This window comes from Diadema antillarum, unplaced genomic scaffold (assembly GCF_040938485.1).
Source record: "Diadema antillarum isolate AM-2024a unplaced genomic scaffold, OU_Dant_1.0 seq00000271_RagTag, whole genome shotgun sequence".
Classification (NCBI taxonomy): Eukaryota; Metazoa; Echinodermata; class Echinoidea; order Diadematoida; family Diadematidae; genus Diadema; species Diadema antillarum.
Window position 1 is genome coordinate 485,110 of NW_027271306.1, and position 24,664 is coordinate 509,773.

General features: G+C 39.0%; 1 protein-coding gene across 1 annotated transcript in view; it reads left to right on the top strand.

Annotated features, from left to right (window-relative positions):
• LOC139729948 (histone-lysine N-methyltransferase 2C-like) overlaps positions 1-24,664 on the top strand; it is an 82,863-nt gene that overhangs the window by 9,399 nt on the left and 48,800 nt on the right. The window contains exons 2-21 of the mRNA XM_071640869.1: positions 2,482-2,643; positions 6,294-6,331; positions 6,773-6,864; positions 7,605-7,973; positions 8,669-8,890; positions 10,922-11,055; positions 11,658-11,767; positions 13,580-13,684; positions 14,279-14,336; positions 14,820-15,000; positions 15,771-15,885; positions 16,535-16,728; positions 17,246-17,406; positions 17,889-18,067; positions 18,625-18,771; positions 19,266-19,385; positions 21,152-21,289; positions 22,049-22,153; positions 22,750-22,931; positions 23,514-23,678. Of these exons, the coding sequence (XP_071496970.1) occupies positions 2,637-2,643; positions 6,294-6,331; positions 6,773-6,864; positions 7,605-7,973; positions 8,669-8,890; positions 10,922-11,055; positions 11,658-11,767; positions 13,580-13,684; positions 14,279-14,336; positions 14,820-15,000; positions 15,771-15,885; positions 16,535-16,728; positions 17,246-17,406; positions 17,889-18,067; positions 18,625-18,771; positions 19,266-19,385; positions 21,152-21,289; positions 22,049-22,153; positions 22,750-22,931; positions 23,514-23,678 (2,822 nt within the window). The 5' untranslated portion in view covers positions 2,482-2,636. The remainder of the gene's footprint in view (positions 1-2,481; positions 2,644-6,293; positions 6,332-6,772; positions 6,865-7,604; positions 7,974-8,668; positions 8,891-10,921; positions 11,056-11,657; positions 11,768-13,579; positions 13,685-14,278; positions 14,337-14,819; positions 15,001-15,770; positions 15,886-16,534; positions 16,729-17,245; positions 17,407-17,888; positions 18,068-18,624; positions 18,772-19,265; positions 19,386-21,151; positions 21,290-22,048; positions 22,154-22,749; positions 22,932-23,513; positions 23,679-24,664) is intronic.

The window sequence follows — 24,664 nt, forward strand, 5'->3', positions numbered from 1 at the left end:
TACAGTAGTTATGGTTCCAGTGCATGTTACAAAGCACACTGAGCAAATCTATGTAAAGAGACACCATTATGACTTGTAAGTTGTTTACACCAATTGTGCTACGTATAATATGCTTATCTGTAACTGAGCAAAAAGTTTTAATGATATCTGTAGAAGTACTTTATCCTCTCCATGCTTTATGATGTCTTTGCTTTATTTTGATTTTTTTTTTTTTAATAAATAGAGTTTGGAGTGGAACAAATAGTCCAAATGAAACACTCCCACAGTATATCTAGGAATCCTGATTTGCTTGATGAATGAAGGAATGTTGCTGTTGTATGTGTTTTTAAAGGGATGGTTAAGTTTTGTTTGAGATGGGGGATTCAGAATTGAACTTTTAGCAAGTTACAAATTGTAATTACAAGCCACTTATAAAATACTATAAAAAGAGCACACAATTCTTAGAGGACTTCCAAGTTTATTTGAAAATTGGTTCAGAAATGACTGAGATATTAAAAAACAAAGTAAACCAAAGTGGTCATTTAAAAGATGGGTCCCACCTTTTATTAAAGACCTCTTTGTTTTTTGATGTCTCAGCCATTTCAAAACCAATTATCATCAAATAAATTTTAAATTCCTCTTAGAATTGTATGTTTTTAAGAAGTTTCTCATTATCTTAACGAAAATTTGGAAACCTGAAGGCCCATCTCAACCAAAACTATACATCATCCCTTTACTGGGTTTGCTTCCATTGATTGTTTCATGCTTTGTGAGGAAATGTAGATGGATGTGTGATGGCTTCAACCCTGGGCTACTAACTACCTTTCTGTCAAAGTAACATTCTACAAACTGTATCTTATAAAAATGCAATGCTGTCTGCCTTAACAAACATTTACAGTATATTCTACATCTGTGTTTCTGCCTGATGACACACAATGTACACTGTACCTGTATGTACAGCTGTTGGTGTCATCTACATTGTTACGTCATAATTTATCATACATTGAATTTTTACGTCCTACAATTAGAGAATGATTACACTGTACATAATATTAGTAGATGTACCGTATGCACATTCATTGTACATGTTTGTGATGAAATCATCAAATATGCACTTAATTGTATGTGCTGTTGCCTGGAATGGACATGAACTCATTCCCCATGCAGTGGACAGTCTGTGCACATTGTATATATACAGTTGGTACATACACTGTACAGTAGCAAGTAGTGTTTTGATTTTAAGCCAACAAAATGAGAAAAAAATCTCGCAGCTTCATCATATACTTGGGAAGTATGTTGAAAGTACATATTTTGTGATGCTGGCAAAGGAAAACATGATGTGCATGACTAATGTGTGACATGAGTACATACAATAAAATGTCTGGAGTGATATTGAATGACAGGTACAGTACATTGTAGTAGAAAACAGTGTTCATTTTTTCCATATATTTTTCCTGTTAAATCTTATTCATCAGCTTCTTGTCCTTCTGAATTGCTTCTTCTAAACTTGTTTCATCATTTTCTATTACAACCACGTTTACAAATAACAATAAAGCAATTATGATACTTTTGTTTTAATACCATATCAACATAGTATTGGTGGAGATGAAAATTGGGATTTTAACTTTTTGCAAGATACCAAGAAACCACTTATGAAAGAGTACAGAGCATAAAGAGGAATTCAAAGTTTATTTGATGAAAGTCGGTTTTGGGAAAGGCTGAGACATCCAAAAACAAAGTAAAACAAAGCAATCATAATAAAAGGTGGGTCCCGCCTTTTTTTAGGATTGCTCTGTTTTGGATATCTCGGCCATTTCAAAACCAATTTTCATTAAATAAATGTTGAATTCCTCTTGGAATGACATGCTCTTTCACATTCCATAAGGGGTTTCTTGTTATCTCAACAAATATGTTGGAAACCTGAAGTTAGGTCTCAACCAAAAGTATTCCCTTTAAACTATCTGGGATGATTACAACAACTTTCATTTGAAGATGCCCTTCACAAAGAAATAGTAAAGTAAAAGTACTGGCTTATAAAGATGCTACATTGTGATTTTATAGTTAGGCTTTGTACCTTACAAAATATGTGCCCAGTAAACAAACTTTTAGTTGTCCAGACAATCAAAAGTGGCTTAATTTACTTCGGTACAGAAACTAACAGAGAAGTTTGAGCTCTCCTAAAAAATGTTCTAAATTGTGTACATTTACTGTGTATCCAAGCTGAAGGGCAATTCTAGAACAGTTTGTGTGGCATTGTCTAGGTGTGATACATGATGTACACTTAATTTTTTTTTAATGGTCTTTTACAGTACGGGAGTAGCATATTACACTGTACTTCATTTTCCGAAGATCTTGCATTATGCCATTTTGCATCTATATTTTATATGAAGAAAAGTTATACCCTTGTATACAGTGTATATGTAACTTTTGCAGTGTCATCAGTCTTTTATACTTTCAGTATTTAATGGAACTCTAATTCCCTCTTTGCATATTACATGCTAGATTTTGTCAGATCGGCTGCTATTCACACCCTTTCATCGCTTTTACACCATCACACCTGTACCACGCCATTATCATGCTGTAATAAATACCCTAGCTCTCCAAGTAAGCTCTCTGTGCTGGTCCACTAACCAATCACTGGAGCAGATTCAGAGAGAATGTCAGGTGAGAATTGCATGTCTAGTCTATCTTGATGTTAATACATGTATGTGAGAGTGTACTGTACACGCCCTATATTTTGTGCTGATTTTATTACCACAAATGCAATGTACATACAACGCTGTACATGTATAACAGATATTGTCTCCAAGATCATAATATCACTAACTTTGCTTCTTGAAAAGCAATGAAACTTTCTTCTCATTGCATTGCCATTGCTATGAATTGCAAATCTAACCACTCGCAAACTTGTTGATCCAAAATCTTGATCTGCGAAATAATATGCTCACAAAATGTATGGTGCTTACAGTATCCTATATATATGAAATGTGTACCTCATCTAAATGTCACAGGGATGTCAAGAATTCTAACCGGATGTATTGTTTGCTACATGTACTTTACAGTGTACAGTTGTATACATGTGCATTTGTTTTTATGGATCATGGAACAAACATGCATGTTATGTACCTTCACTTACATTGTGCATACATACTTCTAGAAGAGGAGGGCTTTTTTTTTTTTTTTTTGTCCATTTAAGAATAATTTTCCTTTTCTCCTGTCCGACTGAAATATAAGAATGGCAAATCTCTTTTTCTTTTTCTTTTTCTGCAGTGTCCAAATGTCTTGATTTTTGTAATATTTTCCACAGCAATAACAAATAAGATGGTGGCAATCCGTTTTTCATACACTATAATGGTATGATGTACACATGTACATTGTACACGTACAATGAACAATGTACTGTGGAGTGAGAACAAAGCTTGCTCCAGGCAGAGACAGTTACTTATGAACTTGTTCTACAACTCATTGTATGCCTTTGTCATTTGGTACCTGTAGTAACATACCAGGTAGGGTACATACTGTACCTACTGTAAAAGCTGTTATTTTCACATACAAATATTTTTGGGAATAATGAGGCCACTGACATTTTCACAAGATTTTTTAATTTTTTCTCACAATTTGCGCTGAGGTTATCGTACAACTTAAGTACACTAATGACTGTCTGTAAATTTGATGCGATCAAGATCAGGTGGTGATATTTTTGTGTGTTATCATATTCATACACTGTATGTGCAACTGTTCACATGTAGATCCCGTGATATCTGTCATGTACTGTACATGTACAATACTACAATCTGCATATTGTCTTTATATCACAATTTGATAATTTTTTTTCCCACATGGTGCAGATGTATACATAGTACTTGGCACACAAACATCAGTCGTGCCCAACATGTTCATGTCGTATCAATCTGACATCTACAGACAATTGTACATGTACATTGTACATGTCGATTTTTACAAGGCATACAGTCTGTACATTGTACAATGTACATTTATGCACTATGGCATTTGTAAACAAATTTATCAAATACATACTAGGCCTACATCTTTGTGTGTATGCCCACACTTGTGGCTTGTGGCACAGGTGTAGAAAAGGATGATTTTCCCATTTGAATTCCTTAAAGTGCAAGGTCACACATTTTTTAGTAAAATCAGAGAAACAGATTTGTAGTAGTGGTATTACCGCAGTCTGACAGAGGATGAAATGCATACAGAATTTTTCAGTTTCATGGACTTTCCAGCGAATAGTGATGCATTTTACAAATGTATGTTGTATCTGGGTCGCATTCTCATGCAAATTTGTAAGGGAAATATGCCATCACCCCATAACTCTCATTAGTTTGTGAGCAGAAGTATTTTTAAGCACTTTTTTTTTGAGTGGATGATGTTGTAATACGTAACTACAACCCCTTTGCCCCTGAGAATCATCATAGCCAGTTACTACCACACTACGATAATTTGATGCAAAGAACATACAAGTTGTACCTTGTACTTATTGAATTACATAATTTGCAAATAGAGACATGTAGTGAAGATTTGGGTTGAGAGTACCAGGAAACTTGTGAAATGATGACATCACCTCCTCTATAAGTTGCATTTAGTTGCTTGTGACCACCATCACTACTTCATGAAAACATGTGGAAATCACTATAAATCCTTTACTGTATGTAATGTGATGTACATTATAACCTTTCCCATTGTGTGTATTCCATTTACACTTTATTGAATTTAATTTGAATATACACTGTAAATGGACCAGAGTTGCACTTTAGATGGTATGCTCTGTACCAGCTTGTTAAGGCATAATTAATATAATAATTCATATTTCTGAGGGCAATATGACATTAAACATGATCAAAATGGTTGCTGAAATACATGTTGAGACAAATAGAAGGTACAATTAATGTAGGAAAGTGATTAAATACTTGTAGAATACTAATCAGTGCTTTATGTTGTCATCCAGGACCCCGTTTTATAAAAAGATCATAATCAATTGTAAATTCGCTCACTACACAGGCTCCCATAGACTTTAGAAATCAACTATATTTATAATCAATGTAACTCTTTATAAAACAGGGCCCAGTTATGTCAAACTAAATGCATTTATCAAAGCAATGCACAGTGCTTCCAAAAATCTGACTTATATTTTGTCACAAAATTTGTCTCAATAGAGAGCATTGAGGGGTACATGTATAATGTCAAAAAGATTACAAGAATCTAGAGTCAACATGCTACAATTTGTACATGTACATGTAGTTATGTGCATGTACAATGAACACTTTGAACATACAAATATAGGGTGTAGCAGTTCAATATAAAACAAATGAATTTTTAGAACACTTTACATTAAGTCTCATGTATCCTTTCTTGTCTGTATATTTCTTTATCATAGGAAGGTTGCAGAATAATCGCAAAACTGTAGGACAATGCATTGTTTTTTAAAAGTCCGGCAAATTGAACAATACAATGTAAAAGTGGGATTCGAACATTTTATACATGTACACTGTACAGTGTACAAATTGTAGCTTTTATTGGGCAGTCATATGCCCTCTTTGATTCACCCCCATAACTAATGCTACAGGTGACCAGTGCTCCGTGATACAGTACATGTGTATCATCGTACACATTATGTTGGTTCTATTGAGCTTTTCCCCCTCTCTGTACACTGCATTTGTTTATTTTTTTTTCTTGTGGTGACACAATGCTGGCATTGCCCTGAATTGTGAATCCACAGCATTACACATTACTCAATTACACTGTTGTACATGTAGCCATCGGTGTCATCATCTTCATCAGTCACCATCAACAGTAAACCTGTAAACTAGGCATTTTAGAGCAGGTACACATTTCCTAATATATTGCTGGCATAGCTTTTGCAAAATGATAAAACTTCATTGAAACTCACTTCATAAAACATGCTGCTTATTGCAAAAAGACGTACATGTACATTGTAAATGAGGGATTGATTCTTTTATGTAAAAGGTTTAAGACACAGTAGTGTACTAAAATCATGATAAAAGCTTCAAAGAGTGAAACTAATTTTATTTAAGTGTGAGCACATCTTCCAAGAAGTTCTGAATTATCACAAAGAATATCTTTTCAGCCTATTCCCAAATGTCATGGAAATGACAAATTTGAGGAACAAAATAAGGTTGTTAATAGGATAACAAGCTTGTTGCAAATCATGTCAGATAATGTCGTATGTACAATTAGATGTTCACTTTGCATATCATCTTGTATTATGCCAATACAATCTTGAGGTATCAGCATATTTTCTGACTTTGCACATATTGGAAATTCTTGCTTTGTAGGACGCAGGCGAAGACTTGGCCCCAAGCCAGAACCTGAGGTAAGTCCTGCTTGTGTGTTTTCATTACAATCATTGGAAATAGGCCTTACATCCTTAATGACTCGAGGGACCCATTTTCACTTGTAATTGTTCAATACAGAGTGCAGGGTATTCCTTCCTAACCCTCCTGCTCATGTCATCCCATCTAGCCAGATTAAAGTTATTTTTGATAGACTTATTCAGCAGTGTACATACTGTTGCACATCTTGTGCTCTTTTTGTGAACAAGAATTTAGCAAGTCACTTAATCATTACCGGATATTGCTCTTCTGCATACAAGGCTGAGGAAAAGAACTCTTCCCGTACATGCGCTTTACAAAACTTCACACCTTGTTGATGAAAATAATCATAAAGGCCGGGATTTATGTCAAGAAAGAGAGAAGTTGTGCAATCTGATTCCAACTCTTCATGTATTCAGTGGATTGTCAACTTTTCATTTCAGGTCTCGATGGAAGTGGAGATTCCACAACGTAGAGGACGGGGACGGCCAAAACGTGAGACATATACCATCAATGAAAGACGAAGGGGTCTGAGGTGAGTGCTTCCATTACATTTACCGCCTACCGTTTTGAATCTAATCTACTCTGATAGTTACATTTGTTAGTGTTCTTCAAGGGTCTTTTTGTTATTTGGTTTTTGTTTGTTTGTTTGTTTGTTTGTTTGTTTGTTTTTTGGAGGGGGGTTAGATTATGAAATTATACATCTGATTGCATTACTATGGCAAATAATGAGTTTACTTGACAAATGCATTGTAAGTTCTCATATGCTCTGCTTGATCCAATCTGAAATGAAAAGTATTTGCTTCCATTCAAGTACAAAATAGTGTACTTAAGCTACTAGTGTTCATATTTTGATGTTTCCACGTTATGGAATATAGAGAAGGTGAAGGCCATTTTGTAAGTACAGCAGTGTACATTTTCAACAGGACACAACAAATTGTATTCAGAAAATATGAAATATATGTAAAGAATCTGGGTATTCAGGAATTACAGGTTGAGTGTTTGTAAGGGCAAAATAAATGACTACTCTTAAAAGTAGAGTGAGGATAAAACAATACTGATGGGTCATTCCATGCATACAGAGTACATTGAATTCATGGACTTTGAACAACTGTATGCTTAAAAAATTGATAAAGCAGTCAAGCATTTTTTTCTTCAAGGAATATTATCAGGTTTACAGGTTCTCTGATAAGTGAGCAAGAGTGAGAAAACATGAAAGTTATGAGGAAAGTTCGTGAGCTGCAAACCCTGCTTTACTTTTCACATCTTCTGTAGATTGGAGGGTACAGGGGATGACGAGCCAACAGATCTTGCAATAAACATGGAAACAACTCCGGCCGGGCCAGAGGCGGACGCCTCCCCGGCCCCCAAACAAATTGTGGATGATGAGCCACTGGACGATGACCCTGGGGATGTGTCCAATGTGGCAGATGATGCAGAACACCTTGTAGAGAGGACTTCTAGTGACCAGTCACTGGTCAAATCTTTGGACTCTTACAGTGCTGCAACGGACAGTGGGGTGACCTCGCCTGAACTGAGCAATAGGGGGGTCAGCCCTGGCCACCTGGGCCAGGGAGGTTATGGGATGGGCGTTACAGATGGGAACCAGTATGAGGGGGAAATGATGGAAGTGTGTAATAATGGGTAAGTTGCAGCATTTTTTTGCCTTTTATGTGTATTTTTCTTTCTTTGTTTTGTTGTGTTGATGTTTTTTAATGAATTGCTACTGACTGCAAAGGGAGCCAAAGGTGGTATATTTTTTGACTGTGGCTATTTTTAGTGAATTGTGAACACAGTGATTTCTCAGTGGAATGACATGGTCATGCCAAACGAGTGGATTGCAAGTGAAGAATCTTAGATTAAGAAATGTGTATCACTGTATGTATTTGAATTTGTCTGGTGAACCCTACATGCGTATTTCATTTGCAGGATATGTAATGAAATCATGGCAAATATACTGCAGTCATACACACTTCAGGAAGAGGCACTGCATTGCTTTAGCAAATTTTTGAACATTAAAGATAAAACTATAAAGATCATATTTCCAGTGTTCTTGCGTGTATGTTATATATATAGGGAGAGGGGAATTATCCAGGGAACTGTAGCTGACCTTCGAGATGACATAATGCATGTTAAGGAGGAAATTGTGTACACATAAGTATTTTAAAGAAGATGCTAAAAGCATATCTAATGATCGCTCATTGAAGAAATATACACTACATGCCCTGACATGGATAAACTGTTCACAGAAAAAGGACAGCCATATGTTGACCAGACTATTGAATTTGATAACTGGGCAGAACTAACGAAATCAGTTTTCATAACGCATCCTATTCCAGTAGCAGTGAGCCCTCGTGCTCGCTGTGCTGCTGCGGTGAACGCAGCCTGTTGGGACAGGGGGACCTTCTGCGCTTTGACCCTACCCCGGGATTCAATCCCTTCCGGAAGCCCTTGCCCCGCCCGAAGAGAAACCATGACGACGACACAGCATACAGTCCTCATGAGAGGAGCCAGAAGCACCTCACATGGCGGAGAGCGCGGGGTCCTCCTAAGTCACAGAGGTAACAACACAGTATGATTCCAATCACTGTTACATACAAAGAAAAACTTCTCATTCTTATCCCATACAGAGATACAATATGTAGCTCCATATACCCAGTCAGTCCGCAGCGTGTGCGATAATGAGGCACGAACGACAATTTTATTCAGAATCACGTTTACGCAGTTTGTGCCCTTGAGACTGACGAGATTCCGCGATACTTTGCGAGAGTTTTTGCAGAGGTCGCAACAACAGCTTTCATAGCTTTCGCAGTGCATTGTTTGATCCAGGATGGTTAGGTAAGTTATGGAGCTGATTATGCACATTAATTTGATACCTAATTTCCCTATTTTTGATGTCAATATAGTAGTCCATTTTAGCATCAAAGTAAACGATTATTTTGCCAATGTTCAAGAAGCTTTTAGATCATAGTTTGATGTTTTGCTAGTTCCTGACTGGTATTGAAAATAGATCTCCGTAATTTCTTCGATTTCACAATCGTGAAACTTGAGCGAGTATGATCAATTAAAAAACGAAGAGGGGCACCATTTTTAAGGTTGTGAATTTTCCTGTTGAAAACAAGGCAAATTACGTTTTCTTACTGGAAGTGGGGTAGTGAATGAACACGCGTGGAATGTGTTGTTGATACCCAGACAATGGTCGTGGACAATGGCCAGGATTGGAATGTTTCATGAGGAATTCCACTATCGCAGCTAGTCTCTGTTCATTCTGAAATGTGGTGTGTGCAAGCACATGGAAACATGTGCTTACTTCTTTCATGTGCATGCATTTCACCCTGTGTAAAGAATTCAGACTAGTAGTGCTCGGGGCAATCCACATGAATGATTGATTAAGCATTCATGTGCCTTGCAGCAGAGCTCGGGACAGGTGGCAGCCAGGTCCATTGTTCAGGGTCATTGTAAGTGCACAGCTCACATACACATCATTGGTTCCTGTGTAAAGTTCAAGTTTTGTATAGAGAGTGAAAATTCGATCACAATCTGGAACCTAACATTTAAAACTCACAGCATTGAGTCAGCAGCCAATGGACACTACGCAATGCGACACGCCGCGTCTTGCGACAGATTTCGACCAATCACAGACCCGGAATTCCGGTGCGAATGCGAGGATAATCTTTTTAAACTCGACGCTAGACATGTCTCTGAATTTTGCTAGTTCCTGACCCGTATTGACATGAAGATGGGAAAACGTGCCCTTATTGTGATACTATATACTTTAGCGGACATAGTCTTTGCCATATTTTAGAGGGGCATGAAAGATTTCAGGTTATTTTTTTGGCGTCAAACGTGAAGGAATATTTTTGAATACAATACCGAACTTCGAGAGGGATTTTGATATTCTATATTCTTCTTTTCTGTTTATTTTGATCGTGAGCATATTTGCTTATGTTTTCTCTTTCAGTCGATACTAAAAGTGTCGAAAACTGACGAGAAATACTCGTTCTACACGGATTTATTCATGACCATGTATCTGCTCATTACGTATGCAAGCACCGCTCAGCCGTGCATACGACTTGAATAAATACGTGCGTTTTCGCTCGCGCTGCGGACTGACTGTACCATGGTAACAGCAGTTAGCAAGGTACATACAAGATACTCTTATAAAGAAGCCCAAATTTTCCACTGTCTATCCACTAATAATGAATTGTGGCTAGAACCACTCAAGTGGAGATGAAAATTTTATGATTCATGTGTCAACACATGACTGTTTTGTCCACAGTTCATGCAGTTCATCCTTGCTACTCTAAACTTATGTCTTTATGAAGCTAAGTTTGATGTCACCAAGGTTATTTCTCATATAGAAGATCAAATCTGTGAGATATTGCTGATACTTTCAGAGACATAATATTGTTTAAGATTAGTGTTTTATTTAAAAGAAAGAACTGTCATGCAGATGCAATCACAATACACTCAAGATTCATACTATGATTGCAAAAGCATCATGATTTTTACTTCACCATCGTTTATTGTGGATTATTTTTTTAAGACTCCACAATAACGCTTTCCCCTCACTCTGCTCTAACGCCCTGAAGCAGGGACAGGAGTAAATCACCGCGGCGAACCAACCCTGACTCCATCAAGGACCCATCTCTTGAGGGCATGGATGAGCTCAGCCATGTAGGTCACGGGGAGGAACCTGATCTACATACTCTGTTTGAACCATCAGGTAAATTTCAGACATACAAGTACGTTATTTATTATTTTTTTATTTTTTTCCCCTTTATTTTTTTTTTTGGGGGGGGGATGGAGGGCAGTGAGCTGAAGAAGATGGAGCCATTTCATTTCCATGAAAAGTAGAAAGAAAGCCTTGTGTCAATTAAATCAAAATTTAGGTCTCAGGAAATCAACTTTGCTCAAGTCAGCATCACTATGCAAATGTATAGTTCATCAGTATTTCGTCTGTTGAGAATGAGAAGGGCGTTAAGTCATCTTGAACACTACGGGTTTTGTGACAACTTAACGCCCTATCATTCTCAACCGACGATTTGTAAGTGTATATTTTTCAGTGAGTCATGTTGTTGTATCAAAGCTCTGTCTGTACAAATATGTACAGCCTCTAATGAGATGAATGTCATGAGAATGTATTGAATGACTAATTCTCTTTTCAGTGGTATTTACAAACATTTGCAAGTCTATATAATATATGGCTGTTTATGTAATATTAATTCTCCAATCCCCCCAAGAAAGTAAATCCTGTGATCAAACATCCCAAACATATTGGATTTCAGTCATCCATGTACGACTTGTCATTCACTCTATGCGCCACAGGTCACACAACAGCGCATCATTGCTGTGCTGCATGGTCGGATGGTGTGTGCCAAAATGAAAACTTTCAACTCCTGAATGTGGATAAAGCTGTGTTCTCAGGTATCACTCAGGTAAGTGTCTGCCACAGTAGAATCCTCACCTCTCTGTTTTTATGCCTCCGCCACGAAGTGGTGCCGGAGGCATTATGTTTTCGGGTTGTCCGTCCGTCCGTCCGTCCGTCCGTCCGTCCGTCCTTCCGTCCGTCCGTCCGTCCGTCCGTCCGTCCGTCCTTCCGTCCGTCCGTCCGTCTTTCCGTCCGTCCGTAATGAATTTTGTGGACAAGGTAACTATCCAAAGCTGTTGAGGTATCCTAATGAAACTTGGCATGTATGTGTATTAGGGGGTGAAGTTGTGCCTATCAACTTTTGGGTGCACGTGCTCAAGGTCAAAGGTCAAGGTCAAATACATAAAATTTCACTATTTCCACCATATCTATGCAATGCCTGAAGATATTTTCTTGAAACTTAGTGTATGCATGTATTACCCAATTTAGATTCTCTGGTGAAAGTTTGGGTCATGAGGTCAAAGGTCAAAGGTCAAAAGGTAGAGTAAAAGTATTAAAACTTCTTTTTTTTTCTCTGTAAATTGGAAAATTGTTCAAGGTATCTTCATGGAACATGGTATATATACATGTACTGACTGGCAGTGATTATCTAGAGAATGTAGGGTTCATGGGGTCAAAGGTCAGGGGTCAAAAGGTCAAGTGCAACACTTCAAAATTTTACTATTTCCCTCATGTTCATGCAATGCCAGCAGGATTAGTATTTTTTTTTTTACACTTGGTGTATGCGTGTGTAACCTAATAGAAATTCTCTGGAGAGTTTTTTTTCTTTTTCTTTTTTATTGCCTCAAAGGTCAAAAGGTCAAAGATCAAGTGAAAGTGCTGAACTAACTTTTTCCTCCATATCTCGGAAGTGGCTCAATTTATTGTGAAACTTACTGCATATCTATGCATGTTCTACCTGAAAGTGATTATCTTATGAATTTTAGGGTCAAAGGCCAGATGAACATGGTAACAATTTACTATTCAGTACAGAAATTGCACTTTTCTCCATACCAGTACCATGAAAATTACTCAATGCATAAATGTATGAATGGGTCAAAGTCAAGTTAAAGTCCTTAAATCCCCAAATACATGCTCTCCTATTCATCCAATTAAACCAAGGTCAAGGAAGGTGAACATTCAACACATTTGTGACAAACTTGTCATTTCAATATTTTGCCAGTTTTGTGAAAATGTAATCACACATTGTCCACATGTACTATCTAGACCTATTAGGAGAATCATGCATTATGGCGGAGGCATAACAGTCGCCATAGCGACATTTCTAGTTTCCTCTTGTACACAATGCAGGACAACCATATTTCCTCACAGTCTGGCAGGACATTTGCTGAAATGGCAATACTAAATCGTAACATCATCATGCGAAAATTTTGGTGATTTGTTTTCTTTTTCATGTTTCTCTTTTTTCTCTTATGTACGTTTAAATGCAGTGTTTGTGTGAAGTTAGGAAGGATTTACTTTGTACTTAGTTGTACTTTGTGTTAAGCTGCTGATACATCGGATAATGTTGACTAAAGTGTGATGTTGCAAATCCACATGCCTCCATCTCACAGGCATCCGAAAACATTGTAGGGCAGGTTAATTGTAAGGAATCTACCTTTCCATTTCATTAGACATTTGACCCTTTGCCCAAGTTAGCTTGTGCAAAAAAATATTTTGATAACATAACTATAACATAATCACTCAAGTTTGTACATCATATTCTAACACTAGTAGAGGGGCGTGCCTGCAAGCCCATGCTGGTTTGCACTCACATCTCATTGGGGATCTTGATACTGAAGTTTTTGTGTCACTTCTCTTATCTGTATCCATCATGCAGCACTGCAGTTACTGTCACAGGTATGGAGCCACCATCCATTGTGTAGAGCAAGGCTGCAATAGAGTCTATCACTACCCATGTGCTGCAAGTAGTGGTTCCTTTCAGGTAAGATTCCTTTGCACACTGTACTTGTGTTTGTAAGACACCAGCCAACTCTTCAACCCTGCACAAGTTGAGTGTATTTGGCTCGGAGCGTAAGCCATGACTGGGGCAATGTTCAACTAACAGAATACACTCCCAACACATTTTTTCATAGTTTGGCCAGGCATGGTATTACTCATGCGACTTTGACTTGTGCAAGATGACTGTAATATTTTATGTTGCTTTTAACTTAGAATGATATGAGTAATAGATCCTTACATGTGCTTTCTATGAAGCCCTCTATTGTGCATGCCAAATGCGAGGTCAACTTGTTTGTTTTCAAAGTGGTGATATTAGCTGTCAAAATGAAATATGTGACTATGTTTCCTGCATGGCTGCATCTATGTGAAGAGTTTTGACGAGTTGTCAATTTGAAGCTAGGGATGCATGAATGTGACTTCAAATCCCAATGTGAATAGGGATTTAATGACATGGCCTGTTCCAGAGAATGAAATCTATTTTAAGCTGTACCAGAGATGTGTATCTCCTTGTGCCTATTCACACAGAGAAATATGGTGATCATTAATGTCATTATTAAATTCTTTTGTTTCGGAACAGGGTATCAAGTCACTCATTCTCTTATGCCCTGAACATCTGGATCTAGCAGAAGAGAGAGGTGAGTTTCTTACGCATCATCCCCATCCGTCAAAAGTGAAATACATGAATGGATTGACTTTTCACAAAAGATACAGTGCACTCTTGTTATAACGAACATGGTTATAACAAAATTCTGGTTACAACAAAGTAAAATTTCTCACCACCACATTATCTACTCTATGTATTTTTATTGTTTAAATTTGTTCGGTTATAAAAAAAATTTAGATAAAACGAAAGAAAACTGCTGGTCCCGCGGACTTCATTGTAACGGGAATCCGCTGAATGCATTTATTTTAAACAGTTCTACAAAGTTTATATCCATCCTTTGATTAATTCTTCATATTCATTTACCAATATTTGTCACATTGTGTTTCATGCCATTAATGGACCCACCCCCTCCCCCCCCCAAAAAAAATAGATAAAAATGAATGAATAAAAGCCTTAACAGTATCCTGCCAAGTGTATATTTACAATGCCCTGTGACTTGTCCTCCACCTTACAGTTGAAATGGAGGAGTTAGAATGTGCCATTTGTGACCTTCCCGGCAACCTGTCCGAGTCGCTGTTCTGCACCAGCTGTGGCCAGCACTACCATGGTTCTTGCCTGGATCCCACGGTATCTATAGATCCCATCGTCCGAGCTGGGTGGCAGTGCCCGAACTGCAAGATCTGTCAGACGTGCAGGTAAAGAAAGACACCTCCAATTTCAGACTGCATAAAATAATCTGAATTTAATACTATGTCTTTTCAGTGAGTCTCTGTACTATGTGAAATGGAGTTCAAATCAGGAAACTTCCCTCCCATCAAATGATATGTAAAAAGAGCAAGTGACTTGGTAAGATGCAACTGAGTTGCTCAGAGTAAAGCTTGATACAGGTAGCTTTCTAGGCTAGATTTGACAAGGAAGTTAATTTATGTGTGTGTTGCTTGTATCAAGGCCCATCATTGCCTAATGCATAGCTCGACACTAACTTTTTTGTTTGGTGGCCCGATGGGGCCACCAAAATCCTAAATTTCAAATTTTTGGTGGCCCGAGAGAAAAATTTGGTGTCCCGAAAAAAAAACCCAATAAAAAACATTGAAAGTCCTTTTTTCATGAGTCAAATATTTAAGATTTATGATAGTAAGAATTAGAAGTTGGACATATCTACTCATAAATAAACTTCAACAAACTTGTAACACTCACTCTCAGGCATTCATTCAGTCCTTTTCATCCATCCTTTGAAAAAATTTAACTGCTAATTTCCGGCGCAAAAAGTTTCGAATTTATTGACATACTTTTCAAAATATTTTGGTGGCCCGAGGCGGGCCACCAAATTTGCCCTTTTTTAAAATTTGGTGGCCCGACTTTCATTTTTGGTGGCCCTGGGCCACCGGGCCACCGTTAGTGTCCGAGCCCTGCCTAATGTGTATGATGTGACTACAATCAAGTCAACTTATGAACAACATTGCAGGCAACCTGGGGATGACAACAAGATGCTGGTATGCGACACCTGTGACAAGGGCTACCACACATTCTGTCTCAAGCCAGCTATGATCACCATTCCAAAGAATGGGTGGAAATGCAAAGTAAGTTGGGTGTAGTTTTCCCCCTTTCTGTGGAGTCCTCCCTCTTTATGTGGATTGTTAAAGCCTGTATTACTGCAGTATGTCATCTACCATGTATGGAGCATGTTTCATGAGATTTAACAATTCGCAACAAAACAAACAAAATGCATTCCATTATTCAAATGCTTTGTACATTTGTTTTGCTTTTTTCTTTAAAACATATATTTCTATCCCATTCTGCCAATTTGGTTTGTGATCTCAAATTCATTTACTTGTGAAATTGTCTGACAAGTTTCAATTCATGAAATATATGGCGTATACAGTATACTTTCTAAAATATCAATTTATGTTTATCTTCTGATATATTACATCTGTATATTTTGTGCCTGGTTGACATCCTTCTAGCCCATGTAGATGCTACACATGAGACTCTTAAATTTTTGTGTACTGGAGTCGCAGAGTTTGAGATAAAGTGTTACTCATTGTTGGTGTATTACTTTGTGTCCTTCTAAGAACTGCATTTCAGAGACTTAAAGTCGAAAAGTTCTCAAATAGTGAGCAAGTCATGGCAAAATGTCTATATTTTTCATCTGTATCTTACAGCACTGCGAAGTAGTTCACAACACCATGTACTAAGTCCAACTGCAATTGCTTTTGTGTTATTTCACAGAACTGTCGGGTGTGCACGGATTGTGGGGCGAGAACACCCGGGAATGGTCCCAGCTCACGGTGGCACCACAACTACACCGTCTGTGATAGTTGCTATCAACAGCGCAATAAGGGCTACTGCTGCCCAATCTGTGGGAAGGCGTACCGGCACCATACTACGCACAAAGTCATGGTTCAGTGTCACCTTTGTAGCAGGTGTGTAATGCCCACCTGATTGGTCGGAGAATATGAGGGGTTTGCTGCTGTTTAAATGAGTGAGGTCCACTGTTCGGATGTGTATTACCAGTTTCAACTGATGATTAAGATGTCTAAAGTGATTGTTTGCAGCTGTGTAGAACTGTGGTATGAATGTTCCCTGCTGCTTCGATGTGAGGTGTGAATAGAGATTTTTCATACCTACTGTGCTCCAAGTGTGATATAACTTTTGTCACCAGTGTAATGCTTTGAACTTCTGACTCCTGCCTGTGAGGCAGTCTGATTTATTAGCAAGCCATCTTCCCCAGCTATTTCATGTGGGATGGATGTTGATCATATGAAGTAACCTGTTAGCAGGCAATGAATCAAATCAAGATCACTGGTGTGTGCAAGTTTAAAGTAGAAAATTTCATCTCTTTTGTGGTGTTTACAATAAATTTTTGTTTTGTTTTGTTTTAAGTGTTATCCTGCCTTCAGCATTAGGTTCTTACTTTTGCCTCCTGTCCATGCTTCGTAGATATGTGCATGCTGAATGTGAAGATAGGACAATAGTTAGCAACTACCAGCAGATGAAGGCTGCGGGTCAGCCCACCCCGTACAAGTGTCCCGAATGCCGCATCAGACCACACAAGGCAGGTGAATTGGAGAGGCGGCGGTCAGCAAGTCCATTTGACGAAGGTATGACCATTTTACTCATTTTCTGGCTTTCTAGAACACACACACACACTTACACTTAGACCAAACGACATACAACTAGGATGAGCATAAGTACTGTGATTGTGTAGATGGATGTGGCTAATGTGGTTAATGTGGTTTGATCTTGCGTTTTGTTTTGTTTCAGAGAAAATGTTCAAATAGCAATATTGCCCTATGAAAGTGAAAGGGAAGCGCACCACAATTGCGCTACAAGTGCTCGGCAGTATGACTTCCTTAGTTCCCCATTAAGATCATCCTGTTGCTTGATTTACGCACAATCAAGTGGCAATCGTATTTGTTGTAGTTTGTACAGCTTACTGGACTGGTGGTCGAAGTTTCTCACTCTGACAGTTTGTTTTCTTGTTTAATCAGTATTATTATGATCATTATTACTATGCAAGGAGATGTCCTGTGAATCCAGTCTATGAACATGGAACCACACTTTTTCATTGGCACACTTCCAGGGGCATTTGGCAGGAGTCCCAGCCATGCCACAAGCTCCAGAACACCCCCGTATTTGCCCATTCCAGATGACACATCGCAGGACCTCTCCTTGAGTGCGTCCAGCGTGCAGGAAGACAGCCTGAGCCTGAGCAGCATCGACACGGACTACACCATAGCATCAGATGATAGGAAACCAGAGGTATGTCTTGTGCAGCTTCCATTGCTTGAATGGTCTGAGAGGAAAGAGGTCTATCCTTTATTTCCTTTTTCAGGCTCAATATGCAGCATATATAGACACAAAACAACAATTGCAAAGATTAAAGAGCAAGAGAAGAGCACCCAAGAGCATGGGAATGGGGAGTACTGTAGAAATAACCATCTGTATGGGTTGTTGATGAGTACTTTGACTGCTGAAACAGAACTATTCTCAAACGAGGGTCATTTCTACCACCTTTTTCTTTGTATAATGAGCATAAAATCAGTGCTTTGCTGCCCAACTTCTTGCTGAGAAACAGCTTTCTAGTAGTTCTAAGTAACTGCAAGTGCCTATTTCATTTGCAACTTATCTTTCAGTGGTCATGCATTACTATGTCCACTTTTGTTATCATATTTCAGATATCAAATATCTCACAGCAAGTGTGATTATCATCAATTTGTTTCCTTCAATCTGTTCTTCCTTTATGAGCAAATAACATTCAGTCCAGAAACATCCCCACAAATTCATGCAACTCCCATTGTGTAATCTTTATGCATCAGGAGCTGTCATCGACTGTGTCAACGACGAGTAAGGGTGTGTCGGTCACCATCGCCCCTCTGGCAAGGCCCCATGGGGGCGGTAAGCCATTGGACAGGCTCAGTCAGCTGGAGAGAATGGGCAGGAGGAGATTTGCCGGAAGGCCCAGGGTAGGTGGCTACATCCCCCCCCCCCTTACTTTTTTCTTGACGTGGTGAAACCATCCCTCTCCCAATAAATGATCTTGATCATACTGTAATTCACTGGAAGATCATCCGTCACTAAGATAAAAGTGCCCAAAACAATGTTTTAAGTGCTGACTTGACAGCACAGCTTATTAGCATGTTTTACTTCATCTATAATTTCCTAGGCATCCCATGCTTTATATCAAACGTTAAAGCATGCGATGATCCAATTGATCCTTTATAATTTCAGTATATGCAATCTACATGAGATATTTGTGGGACTTTTTGGTGCTTTCATTAGAGGGTTTTATTCTTTGGAGACAAGCTCTGTTATAAAGTTTATTTTCCTGGTGCGACTTCCTGATATTATTGGTTATTCATGCAAATTGATTCAGCATGTTATTTTCTGATGGTGCAAATGATAAGATTTTAGAAGACCTAGTTTCTCATCATTGCATTCAATGTGCATGCATGAACAGGGGCGAGGCAGTAGTAGCTATGCAGCAGTGGGCAGGAGGAGAAGGCATGGTAGCCATGTTGCCAAGAGAGGCTCCAAGACCAGGATCAAGATTACAGCTTTGCCGCCTGCCACACCACAGGTATGGAAACCACAGGGCCCTCTAGTGCAACTGGGTGCTAGTTTTTGTTTGTTTGTTTGTTTTGTTTTGTTTTTTTGCAAGCGAATGAATCACAAACTTCTGCTTTCAGGCAATTTTGCTGTGAGAAGTAGTTGGGAAAACTCTGTAATGCAGTGTTTGCAACAATTGGTGTGTTTGAGCACTCTCCTAAAGGGTACTAAACCGTACCGTACCCACGTCAGAGGAGCGCCCAAATGCTCCTGAAGTGTACTGTACAGAATCTGAACCAAGCCAAAAGTGGACCCCTTCCCAATGTGCTCCAAAAATGTACCAAAACTGTACCAGAAGTTGGCATGTGAAGAATGCACGTAATACGCACATATGTCATAATGCAATGATTTCATTCACTTTGTTCGGGACATCTGTAAGTAGCTTAAGTGTGTTAGATGAATGAATGTGTTGCTGCACATTGTGTGACTCCCTCTAAAAATAATTCATGATGTAGCTTTCTCCACAGCGCGCTCGAATGCTGTAAATCTGGCACAGTACGGTACAGTTTGCTTTGGTTCGGTTTGCTTTGGCTTGCTTTTGAGTGCTCAAATGCACCCAGTGTTGTAAGCAATATATTGTGTGTAAATGACACTTATAATTTGGCTGTGAAGGCAAGCATTCTTTCAGCTGTGGAAGTTTTCAGAGAAAGAGAAAATGTATTTGCACTTGATATTTAGCTCATGATAACCAGCTGAAGAAAGAATGCAGTAGCACAGGTCAGTGTACTCAATCACACATGAGCTCATGGCTGACTTTATGCTTCAAAGGCGAGTTTAAAAGAGTGTTCAGTGTACTGGATATTTTGTTTGCCATGTCCATAGTGAGGTTTTCCTCATGTTGAGAACCTTTTGTGAACAAGCAACTGGAGAGAGAGAGAGAGCTCAGCATGACTTTGCCCAACCATTGTATATTGAATAGAAGAGGAGCCCAGCAGGGTTCTCCTGTCCTAATCCCATATGAATAGCAGAGTCCAGGAGGTGAACCTACATCCTGGATTTGGGGTCAAGCCTATTGTTTTGTGCCATCCATAGAAGTGCTCAATCTCATGAGTGTATGGGCATGTGCATTATGTGTTCATGAAAGGGAAAAAGATTAGATAGCTTAAATAGCCTCAGATATTCCAGATTTCTCCCATGTGATGAAAGAGCAGGATAGGACGCCCCGGGTTGTGGTATGGCGATTACCTCTGCCAAGGTGATTATGTTTTTGCTGGCATTGGTTTGTCTGTCTTGTCTGTCTGTTTGCAAACTAACTCGAAAAGCTGTGATGGATTTTGACGAAACTTAGAGGAAAAGTCAGTAATCACACAAGGAACAGATAATTAAATTTTGGTAGTGATCCCAAAATTTTTTGTGACATTTTTGAAGGATTCTCATCTTTAGCAAGTAGGGTCAATAAACTTGGGAGTTCAAGCTGCACGTATTTGAGGCTTGGGTACAAGTGCTAAACATGCGCCTGAGGTACAGCTGCTGCAGGAAGCAGGAGGTAAACAATTGAGCTTCTGTCACTGGGAAATAGGGCAATTTTTAGTATAATATGTGTGAATGAGTGGAAATAAGATGCTTGGCAGAGGTCTGCGCTCTTCGAGTGCTCTTCTAGTTCGTATTGTAATGACTCTATCTTTTTCGAGCTATGGGTCACACCCAGTTGTCACATACAAAAACAAAACTGTAACATGTAAAGGGGAAATTACAAGTGACTAAAGCGGAAGGAATCCATGTGTTTTTGTTCTGCAGCCATCCAGTCAGGTGGTGCCAGCTGAACCTGTGGTGGTGGAGAAAACGACCAGTGCCAAGGAGAAGGACGAGGAGGACTCATCCATGCACACCACAGTCGTCCTGTTCTCCTTGGAGGACAAGTTCACATCCACCCAGGTAGGTGATGCCTCTTGTGTGTGTAGTCTCTGATTTACATATTAGCTCTCTTTGGGGTCCTTGAGTCTGTAGTCCCTGTGTTAAGACTGTCATCACTCTTATCATCAAAGCTATTCATATGCCTGCCTGTGACAAGGACTGTGTGTGCCCATGATGATACATTGAGGGTGGGGACATAGAACTGAGAGGAAGAGAGAGAGATATATGGGCAGTATGGTCAAAACCTCAGCTATATATGCCATGTATCTGTTCTATATTTGTCATAGCACTGAATGAGTGGAATGCTTGTTTGTAAATCAAAAAGATTGTGCTTTAACTCTGAAGTTAGGGTGAATGAGTTGATGAAAGGGACTAGAGATTGCCCAAGAGGTGCCGTTTATTTCGGTATGCCTTTAGTGTACTGCAGTTCCTCTGGATTTTAAAACAAATGCCAACATACATTTTATGTATCTGGGATGTTTTAATGTAGGAAAGCGGTAAGGTTTCCAAGCATTTAAAGCATGTATGTACCACCAAGCTTGGGAGTAGAAGTGTAAAGTAGTGGCAATTGGTTTTGCCAGGGGTTATGTTTTTTTTTCTCAATGTGAATGAAACAAAGTAAACAGTTGTTTTATAACTCACTTTTTATTTGTAAAAACATATTACCTGCTAGAAATGTTTGTGTGTGTGTGTCTATTTTGGTTGTAACTTAGCTCGTCAAACATCATAATGTGTTCTCTTAATCTGATGCTAAGTTTTATGACTGATATTTCTTTGCAGGACATGTGTTTGAGCTGTGGCAGCTTCGGACTGGGACCAGAGGGACGGTTATTAACGTGTTCGCAATGTGGCCAATGCTACCATCCGTATTGTGTCAACATCAAGGTATGTGTCTCCCCTTCTACATTTTAATGTTTAGGGAAAGGGAGCTTACTGTTAGATGATACATGAATTGTGTTCTTGCATTGCATTGGCATTTCGGTAATGATGAACAACAGTGAAGTTTTGGCAAATAATTTACGACAAACAACAACGCTGATATCTTACTTCTATGTGGGAAACACTGATTTTGCTTTGATTTATGTAGCATGTCTACATTGTGCATCCAGTATAAAAGAATAGTTGTTTTTTGGGGTTTTTTTTGTGGGTCTTTATTTTGAAAGCATATCCTTGTTTGCGTAGGAATTACGATATGTGGGTGAGCATCACAAAACCAACAAAAAATCGCTCGCCCTAATTTTACGTTAAGACTCAAAATAGGTGAAACGGGTCAACCTATTATATCTTGAGAATTTCATATTTTCTGAAAGCAATTCTTCAACATTATTTTCAAGTTACGGCATTTATTATTTATTCTTCTAGTTTGCATGTGTATTCAAGGGTAGTTGTGCTCAGCAAGACGATGGAAGGTGAAACAGTAAAACAGCAGTGCATTTTTAGTTTTGTGTCACCACAAGTCCTGGTGTTTCTTTCAAATCCAGATCACGAAGGTGGTGCTGTCCAAGGGCTGGCGCTGTCTGGACTGCACCGTATGCGAAGGTTGCGGAAAGTCGAGCGATGAGGCCAGGCTACTGCTCTGTGATGACTGTGACATCAGCTACCACACCTACTGCCTGGACCCGCCGCTCCAGACCGTGCCCAAGGGCGGATGGAAATGCAAGTGGTGAGTTTACCACCAACTCTGATAGCCCACCAACAATATATGAATCAGACAGACATCATATTTGTCACCTATCACAAATTTCAGCCTTGTGTGCACCATCACATTGTTAATTTTTTGTAAAGATTTTTTTTTTCTTCAGTTGCAAGGGAAAAATTAAGACTGGGGGCTTTTATTGAAGTGCTTATCAGTTAATCACCAGAAGCTTGTCAGCTGTCGGTTTGTAAACCATAGTGTGATTACTCTGTGATAACTATACTAATAGAACATCATACTTTGGACAGAAAAATTGTATGAAATCTTCTGTGTGATGAAGGCAAAATGCTGTTTGAATTGGTATTAACAGGCGAGGAAGTGATGTTATGTCAAGTAGGGGAAAAAACTATAAGATTTCATGCTGTTGATTTTTTCCTGTCACCATAGCCATGTCTTCTTCTTGATCTTTTGGCGTCAGATCCTTTGCTGGTGTGATGAAAACTGCACATTATATTTAATTCTCTCCCCAAGATTAGCAAGAGATTCAGCAGTTCATTTGCCATCATTTTGCCTGTCCTCTTTTAATTTTTCATTCACTTTTTTCCCCAGGTGTGTTTGCTGTACTCACTGCGGGGCAGTGACACCGGGCAACAACTGTGACTGGATGAACAACTACACCCAGTGTGGTCCCTGCGCCAGCCTCTCCCATTGCGCCATCTGCTTCAAGAGCTACCGGGACGGAGAGCTCATTTGCCAGTGCTCTCATTGTGAAAGGCAAGGAAGTCACTGATTTCTGTAGTCTTGATCATCAATGCTTCACCTCTGTGAGCTTGATGTAGTACTGTATACGCCGTGTATTTAGTGCGTCTAAATTTTTGCGAATCGGGACTTCCCGATGATTTCGCGAGTGATTAAATTCACGATCGTGGAGTACTGCACTGAACGGAGAAATGTATTCGTGTGTGTCACACTCATATTGACATCAGAGTAATTATTTTCGCGTGTCTTTTATTTCGCGAATAGCTCCTGACTCGCGAAATTCACGAAAATAAAAACCTCGCGAAACATTTGGTGTATACAGTATTTATCTATTAGTTTGGTTGCATACAAATAGTGAATGGTTATGAGTGCGATGGTACAAGATTTTGCACGAGGTGAAAGAAAAAGGTGCCTCATCTTTCACCGAGTGCGAAATTGTGTTCCATTGCACAAGTAAAGACCATACACTATTTGCTTTAACATCACCTTGGACGTCGACAAATGTGGTCCACACAGATTTGTTTACTTTAGAACAGAAATGGCAACTATTTTGGCATGAAGAGCAAATGGGTGGCACAGTACAGTCAGTTGTACACAAAAAAGCGATTCGTTGAAGTTGTTGACAGTAAAATGAGCGACTGACTGTACGCTTGTAACTGATGGGTGTGCACGACAAAGTTATATTCATTGTGATGTCAAAGATGCGCAATGGGACAAAAACTACAAGCTGAGTGTGGGTTTAACACGGGAGTCAGTGTAAATTGGTGATATCAGCTTTGTGCAAGCCGCTTTTGCCAAACAAAACTTCACAGCTCAACAGTGACGGTTTGCAGTGATACTTTTAATTGCATGTCACATGATGAGTAATCAGATAGCTAGAATCTTTTTAGGTGTTGTATGAAATAGTTATGATGTGTAAAATTTCATTGAACATCCTCTTTTTATACTGATTATTAACCCGTTAAGGACGAGTCCTGAGTATACTCGGGCAACAGGCAAGT